Here is an 8444-nt window from a genome sequence, read left to right as displayed (position 1 = left end):
CCCCTACCCCACGCCTGCCTGCCCCCTACCCCTCGCCTTCCTGCCGCCCCCTCATCGCCGGGCCGCCGAGCCAAGACACAAGCTCAACAAGTGCCTCTGGCCCTCCGCGTGCCCTGCCTCGCGCCGCTGTGCCGCCGAGCCGTTGAGTGGAGTTTTCAATGATCGCTATAACCCCGTTTCATTTCGTCCGTTTGGTCTCGGTCCCCTCTCCCCTTTCCAACCCCAACCCCTACCTCATCTCCACCCAGCTCAGCTGTACTCCGTTCTTCAGCAAATATTCTGCAAAGAGACTTTAGGCTGCTTAGGTTACACAGTTTGATTCTTTCTTTCATTCTCTCTTTTCTTGATCTCACGTCTTTCCTATGTCCTCCCATTGCTTTTACGTTCTGGGTTTGCCGACGGAAATTTTGCAAGTATACAAAATGGGACATCTTTAACCCATCCGTTTTGGATGACATTTCCCCCGCGATAAATCCCATTTACACGCCAACACTCGAGTTAAACTGGAGACTTTAAGCTTCTTCGCTTTAATAGAACTTGCCTTACTACGGAGTTTCATGTTTCGTATAGTAAGAGGAAGAATGGGAAAAGAGAAGGGCGGACGGTGCGATGGGCCCTTACATGCTCACGAAAGACGACACGTGAAATCCATGCAGGTGTAAGGTTGCATGCCTACGATAACACGCTTGTCTTCCTTCGACCCTGTGCTACGCACCCACCCCGCACCCCGCCACGCTACCCCCCCCCCCCTTTTTCCTGGAAATAATTACCAAATTTAACAGTCGTCGGCAGATTGTGAATTAATTAACTGCACAACATCGTTCGCTTGATCCTTTATTTTAACTGTCCCCCCCCCCCCTTTCTCCCTCTCTCTCACCCACTCCCCCTCGCTCCCTCCCTCTTTTCACACTTACACAGAGTACGAGTACGCGACTATTTCAAGGACTTCGAGGCTTGGCGGTGGTGGTCACTGTTCGCCAAGTGTAGAGAGTTGGGGGCATTCCGGACTGTAATTTAGTCCGTGCGCTGCATAGCTTACTCAGGCAACACAACTACCAACAGTTCGGCATGCACGGACAGTGCTCTCCAGTTTAGACCCGGTCCCGCCCCCCCTTCTCTACACTCTCTCACGCACGCACACACACGACTCTGCCTCACCCCCCCTCTCTCTGTCTCACTCTCTCCACCTCTCCCCGCCTCCCTGCTCTAGTGTACAGGGCACGAGGTGGTTCACTGATGTTCTGCAGGGGGTAGTGTGGGGTGGGGGCGGATGGGCTACATGACATGGTCTGCTGACCGGTGACCGCTACGCGCGCCGCTAACACGTTCGAGGCAAGGGGTGCTGTTGATCGACAGGGTAGTCGCCTCACAGTGTGGCCTTGTTAAGCCTACTGGCACCCCCCACCCCCTTTTTCACCTGAGGGTGTCAAGCTACAAAAGAAGCGTACCTCTGTTTTTCTCCTCTCTCTTCTTCTCTCTCTTGCTCGCTCGAGTAGTAACGCCTTGGGATGGGGGACATAATGTGCCGCCGTCGGTGCGGTGAGTCTATCGGATTACGTACCTCTTATCGTGTCCTCCTCCTCGTCAGTGTCGTTTGCGCACAAACGGGAGAAGGGTGGGGGGGGAATTTTCCTCCTACTGTTGCTCTGAGGGGTTTCGCGAAAATGTTGGAATACCCGCGCCGAGAGACGCTGCTCGGCAGGCACAATGTGCGCCCATTAGGAAGGGAAGGAGAGGGAGGGGCGCGCGCTCGTCTCTACCCGGTCTGGCGGACAATCTCTGTCTGGCGACAAGGCTCTGCTGGCTGCTTGTGAGAAGGCTCGGTGGGGGTACTTCAACAGGACTGTGTCGCCCAAGCAAGTCGCAATCATTTTTAAACACTCAATACACTAGGCAAAAACAAGTTTTGGTTTTAAATTCATACTTTTGTTTTAGTGCAACCAGATTTTTTTTTATTTCAGTACATTTTGAACCGAGACCAATTTTACCCTTCACGTCACCATCATGTACATGAGATGATATTACCTTTCGATTGAGACAATTGTTTTTTTCAGAATTCTTTTAGTACAACAAAATGTACGTGAAACAAAGAAATCAATTTTTCTTGGCTGTGAAATGCAAAAGGCCATAGATCATTTCTGCAGAGACCTGCGGTATATCACAGGGAGGTTGAGCCACGCAATTGGCATGAGAAGCCGCAGGGGCTCATTTGTCGCGCTTCGGCTACACCGGGGAGCGATTGGCTGGGGTGACTTTCAGCTCGGCGGCAGGGTGGCCAACCCTTCGTGACAGTGATGTCGGTAGCGGAGCTGCTGCTGCCGCTGCTGCTGGTAGCAGAAGGGATAGAGAGGTGGAGGAGGTCAGGGGTTCAGCTTTGGGTGAGGGTCACCCTTCCCTTGGTTGCCCGTGGCCGTCCCTGTAACCAGCCAGCCATACGCCCGCTGTTTGATTTTCGGAGGTAAACAGAGGCCGTCTCTCTGACTGCTAAATGCCTGTTACCCCGACCTTCACACAGCAGAGTTTCCTTATCGAGCTCTATGAGGCCCGGGCCCCTCCTCTCCATTATAGCGTACTTTGGTCCAATATATTTCTGACGGTGTGTAACGCACGCGCTCACCTCGTTTCGGCTCTCCAATCGGATGTAAAGAGAAAGAAACAAAACAAAAAATAAAACGCCTTCGCTATCTGGAACTGTCATATATATGTATACATGTGCGTAAAAGTCGGGCTATGTTTGATGTTCAAGCAGGCGTGTGTGGTGGGGCGCTTGCGAGAGCGAGTGGAATAAATGGGATGATCACACAAACGCACGCGGCGGCCACTCGCACGCACCTGTCGCACACCGCCGCCAGCCGCCACATCGACCCTTTGCAGTCACAGGCACCCTGGAAACCGCTGGAGACCCAAATAAGTGCATTCTGTAGCGCACTTTGTAGGGGTGTCAACGACACATGGGGGCACAAGCGTGTGAATTTCAATGGAAAATTCACGCCTTCACACCCTTAAGTGTACGAATGGGCATTCACACTCTTACAGGTGTATGACATTCACATCACACTTGCGTTTCCGGTGTGCGTTTTACAGTTGGATATCCATAAAAAAAGGGTTGCAGCGTGCTGGGTATGGGCGCGCGTGCCATCGCCGCTCCCCCCACCCGCGCACTCCCACCGCCACACCCACACACACAAAGAAAAGAAAAAGAAAAGACCCGAACAATCTGGACGTGGGGAGGGAAAAAAGAAGAGGACATGACGCCGGCCGGCCCCCGGCTGTGAAGTGCAGTCGAGCGCCAAATGGGACCCAAAGTTGTGTCGGGCCTTTCGCATTGCACTGCCGCGCCGCACAGCAGTCCCGGCCCGCCGCTAACTTATTCTTTGGCACGAAAAATTGAAGCTCTTGTGTGGTGTCCTTTTGTTTTTTTTTATTTGTTTCTTTTTCTCACCGCCGTCCATCGACGTGAACGAATATGTATTATTTTTGCATGCGCGGGGACGATGACGGCGATGCGGGCGACGCCGGTTCGGCGCGCAGTGACGCCCCCGCGGCAGCGGTCGCGTCGGAAAAGAAGAGCGCGCAAAATAAAGTTTAGCATGAAATACATTTCACTTTATTGGGCATCAAAGTTTACGACAGTGCATATTCTCTTCGGTTGGCGTTGCGTCCCTATTCACGTGTGTCCTGTCTTTTTTACTTGTCCGCCCCCGCTGCACCCGCTCTCCCTCCTCCCGCCAATCCTCGCTCTCTCCCTCCCTGACTCCCTTGTAGAGAGGGGCTCAAACCTCGGTTTATGGGGGCGGTGCAGTGCGGAGTGCGGGCCAGCCCAAGCCTGCCTGAGCCTAGCCTGGTGCTCCCACAAACCGACCAATAAAGAGAACGATGAATTGATCCTTTTTTACCTCCCAGTTCTCTCTCTCTCTCTCTCTCTCTCTCTCTCTCTCTCTCTCTCTCTCTCTCTCGGGGAATCACGGCACCCGTTTCTTTCTGCCAGTCCTCACCGATCTCTTGTAGCCAAGGCAAGAGGGAAAGAATTTGCGTTTGGTTGTTGTAGGCGTTTTTTTTAGGGGTAGAAGCTTTGGATGGCGGTGGTTTGATTCTTCCCCTACCCCCACCCCCCCTTTGGAAGGTCGATTCTGACGCCTTTGTTTGGAAGTGGCCACCACCGTCGCGGCGTCGCGGGGGCGTCAACGTGGGCAAACTCAGTCTCACGCAGCTTGTTGCTTAGAACGAGTGTACTACTCAAACTGTCTGTGGACCAACTTCATGAAAATAACAAAAATTATTTTGGGTAGTCGAAACCAAAATTTCGTTGCATATTTTCCATCGCTAGATAACACTATAATTTACGATTTCGAGTTCGTAATTTTACGATTTTCTTTCTTTGCTTTTTCATGACGTTTGCGTTTCCCGATTGCAGGGCGTGCTCGGTTTGATGAGTGGCGTGCTGGGCCGGTGCTTTTTCCGGCGATGCTACCAGCTGTTCGGCGAGGCGCTCGACATCCTGGCACTGCTCAACGGCGCCATCAACTTCATCCTGTACTGCGCCATGAGCCGGCAGTACAGGCAGACCTTCAGGCAGCTGTTCAGCCCGGCCTGGCGCCTGGCGCTGGGTCCCTGGTGCCGGAGGAAAGGCGTCCAGTGCGCAAAGAGGTAAGTCGCATCGAACTTGTTTTTCCTCATTTTTGACCGTCGTTTTTCTTTTTTTTTTTTTCTATTTGTTTGCCATTTTTTTTAAATGCGGTTTGAATTTTACGGAGGGTACCAATCCCGCGGGAAATATACTAATTGGGAGAGGGGCGTTCAATACTTGACATACCGCAACTCCATCCTCATATAACTGCACACCAAGCGCCAAAAAAGTAGTAAAACTACGATTGTCTCGTACGGTACAGGGCCGTCTGGTGTAGTGGCGCCGCAATTCCGGCAGCACACCAACAACTGCCAAACAATTGCAATCCACTTGCGCACGCAGAGAAGAGAAAGGGAAAGGGGGAGAGAGAGGGGGGGGGGCAAGGACTGCGGCGCGCCTCCAGCAGTAATTCGCGTAGGAAACGGGTTGTCCCGTGCCCTCTTCTCTTGTCTTTTAGTCCCCCCCCCCCCCCCCCCCCCCCCTCTCTCTCTCTCTCTCTCTCTCTCTCTCTCTCTCTCTCTCGCGCACATGTCGTGGGTGGTACCGCATGAACCGCATCCTCCCTCGCCGGGGGCGCTATTAACACCATCTGGAGCGACACTACCGTGAAAAATGTCCCCTTTATTTCTGCAGCTCTGGCCAGAATAATAGTAGTAAGAACGCGCCAAAAGAAACAAAACACTTAGCCCGCAGTGATTAATAATTAAAAGACGCCCGCCCCTAATTCCGCTGCTTTTCCAACTTTTTAGTTCTTTTGTTTGCCTTTTTTGCCTTTTTTTATATAATCTTGCCCTGCCTGAACTTGTTTGCTGGAAATAAGATGAGGAGAAGGGGTTGTGAGAGAAAAGAAGGAGGAGGAGGTGGAGGTCGTTAAGCGGGCGGTGCTGCCGCTGCTGCTGTGTTTCAGTGTGAACGGGTCCGTGCCCGCGCCGCGGGCCCCGCCGGCGCCTTCGCCTGTTTCCGCCAACGGAGTGGTTGCCGCCGGCAACGCCTCCTCCGCCGCCTCCGCCGCCGCCGCCTCACCTGCTGCGCTCTGCGGGCAGACCACCGCCCTTTGAGCGCCGTCCTCCCCACCTTGTCGTCACCGCCGTCACAGCCGGTGTGCGGTCCGCCGTGCTGCCGCCGCACGCCCCGCCATCCCCCGCCCCGCCCCACTTCTATAGTTTGAACCCTCCCGCGCCGCGGCCCCCGGCCTGGGTGCAATGGGCATGAATGCTATACTCATTTCAAAGTTTCCCGCGTCTGAGTGTGGGCTGTACCGGACGGACAGAGCTTGATCGCCCCGCCGCGCCTCCGCCTCCTCCTTTGACGTCACTCACGACACCACCACCGTGTTCCTTCCCACCATACCGCCGCGCCGCGCCGCCCCGCCCACCCCTTTCTCAACCCTTTCTCAGGCCCTCTTTCCTGATCTCGTCCGGGATCTCCCACGTGGCCGGACTTATCCCTCTGAGCTACCCCCGTTTCTTTACCCGTCCCCATTTCCCTTGGCGCCGGCCTAGCAGTGTCTCAATGGAATCAGCGCGGTGACCAGTGGCACGGCACGGCTGATGGGATAAGACTCCCCCCACCACACATTTTCCAGACCGATGGCAGTTTTGTTTAGTTTGTAAACGCTTATGAATGATTTGAACTCGGCCAGTCTATCCAAGAAGTAAACTCTGTCGTAAAGTACTTAAAGTAGAGTTAAAAAACATGATCATTTTCTGATCTGATGAACGGCGTTAATGTTTCTGGGGATTACCTAAACGAATTTGCCTCTCATTAAGGCGCAATGAATAATTAGAAGGCCTCGGGGAGGTCACGCTCGAGGGTGGTGGGGTTTTGCGATGCGCGCGGCGCGTTGTCGAAATTTATTGGGTCGGATGCATTATCGATGAGGTCGGTCGATCACCGGCCCTCGTTACACGGGCGCTCGGCCGTGTCCAGGACCTTGGGAATAATCTCGTGATGTTGTGAACTTAGCCGTAAGTAGTGTATATATTAAAAAAACAAATATTGTATGAATAACTTTGTACATTTTTTTTGTTGAACCAATTCAACTTTGTGTGTGAGGAAGTGTTTTCTGTGGACGTTTTGCTGTAAACTTGGCAGTATCATTAACACGATTCAAACTTTTTTAAACAATTATTTATAGTCCATATGTACTAAAATATTACAATAAATACATTTATTGACAGACTTTCTGCATCATTTTTGGCGTAAAAAAAGTAAAAGGAACAAATCATGAAAACATCTGCCCGAAGAGGAAAAGACAAGGCAGCAATACAGACGCAAGAGTACAAAGGAGCGACTCAGACGCGACCAGACAAAGACTTTCCCGATTCGACGACTGTACACCTGAGCAATGCGGAGACGATTCGGCTCGAGAACCGATTGGCTCTCCGCGTATTTTCTCGGGTTTGCACCCTCCCCCCACCCACCTGTACCCCAACTCACCTACCCAATCTCCTGGCGCTTTCCGTGCGAGTTCGGTGGGATCCGTTCAACCAACTATCTGCGAAACAAAACAATAGACTCTCTCTCCGGCCAGCTGCTAGCTCGCGCGCGCCCCCGCGGCAGCGCGACGGGCAGGCCGCTTGCCACTTTATTTGGCTGCGTCGCTTTTAATTGAGTCTCCACTCTACTGTGCCTCCAATATAGAGGCTCGCGTACAGACCGACAGAGCTACAAACTTTACATTTAGCGCCCACAGTAAGTTAACTCCACGTTTGCGCTTTCGGGGCTATTAACAAGTTAGAGGTGGTGGGCTTTCCGAGTGTTAATGTTGGTGCGTGGATGCGGGTGGAATGTGTGGTCTGGTTGGTATGTGTGCGTGTACACTGAAGACAAAAACAAAGTTGGAGGAAAATACAATACGATGTAGCACGGAATTTATGACTCGATGATAGCAGGAATTTAAACGTGCCGGAGGCACTGCACTGCCATTTCTAAATGCAATTGGAATAATGTCATCAAAAGGTACAAAAACTTCAAAAACGTAAGAAATATGGGTTCCTGCTGAATTGTCAAGGCCCCACTTTCGGACATTTCTGACTTAATGAATGGAACCCATTCCAATATTCATTTGACTCTGCATTACACCTCTTGCATCAGACGGATGTTTTTCTTCGAAAATTCACGTGGAAGCTAAATGGAGCTACGACTATAAATTTCAGTCAGGGTCAGGCCCAGGTTAAGGCGGGCGGTACCCCGCGCGCTGAGCCGCACCAAAATGCGTTGCGAAGGGCGGAGGGAAGGAAGGACGCCCTCTTCTTTACTTATTCATTATTCATATCGTGCTTTGCAGCTTTGCAATGCGAAAAGCAATATGGTGGCCGCGAAGACGTGCCCTATCTGGCCCGCCCGGGATCATGTTTGGCGCCACGCCGGCGGCGGCGGGAGCGCTCGTCATCTCCGTCAATATTCCTGGACGCCCACGTCGAGGCCGTGGGGTAGCGCCGTGCGCAGCGTCTCGGGGTAGCTCCAGTTGGGGTAGCTCCAGCCCGCCAGCGTCGCATCCCCTCGCAGTGAAGCGGGGGGTAATGCGTCAACCAGGGTGGCCCGCTGAAGGGGTGCGCCCTCTGGTGGCCACACGACTAGCGATACTCCCTGCGGGGGTTCGACGGGGAGCCGGTACGGGGTTGGGTTAGCTGGACCGATAGCTAAATCAGGGATAACTAATTAGCTCTGTAGCTAAAAATTAGCTAAATAGAACACATTTTTACATTCGCATCTATTTTTTTAAATTTAGATAACTCTTTTTTGCCGCACCTTACTCTTTAGTTGCATGTAACTAAATAATTAGTTATCCCCCATTTTAGCTATTGTTCAGCTA

The 8444-nt window shown here is 52.5% G+C and overlaps 1 protein-coding gene across 2 annotated transcripts in view; it reads left to right on the top strand.

Annotated features, from left to right (window-relative positions):
• LOC113208455 (G-protein coupled receptor dmsr-1-like) overlaps positions 1-6808 on the top strand; it is a 59063-nt gene extending 52255 nt beyond the window's left edge. For both annotated transcript variants that reach the window (XM_052273547.1, XM_026425454.2), the window contains exons 6-7: positions 4415-4647; positions 5535-6808. In XM_052273547.1, the coding sequence (XP_052129507.1) occupies positions 4415-4647; positions 5535-5685 (384 nt within the window). In that variant the 3' untranslated portion in view covers positions 5686-6808. The remainder of the gene's footprint in view (positions 1-4414; positions 4648-5534) is intronic.
• The last annotated feature ends 1636 nt before the right edge of the window (positions 6809-8444 follow it).

The sequence above is a fragment of the Frankliniella occidentalis genome, unplaced genomic scaffold (genome assembly GCF_000697945.3).
Source record: "Frankliniella occidentalis isolate FOCC.00 unplaced genomic scaffold, Focc_3.1 Scaffold282, whole genome shotgun sequence".
In the NCBI taxonomy this organism is placed as follows: Eukaryota; Metazoa; Arthropoda; class Insecta; order Thysanoptera; family Thripidae; genus Frankliniella; species Frankliniella occidentalis.
Note: the sequence above shows the minus strand (reverse complement) of the source record. Positions and strands in the feature narration are given on the sequence as shown.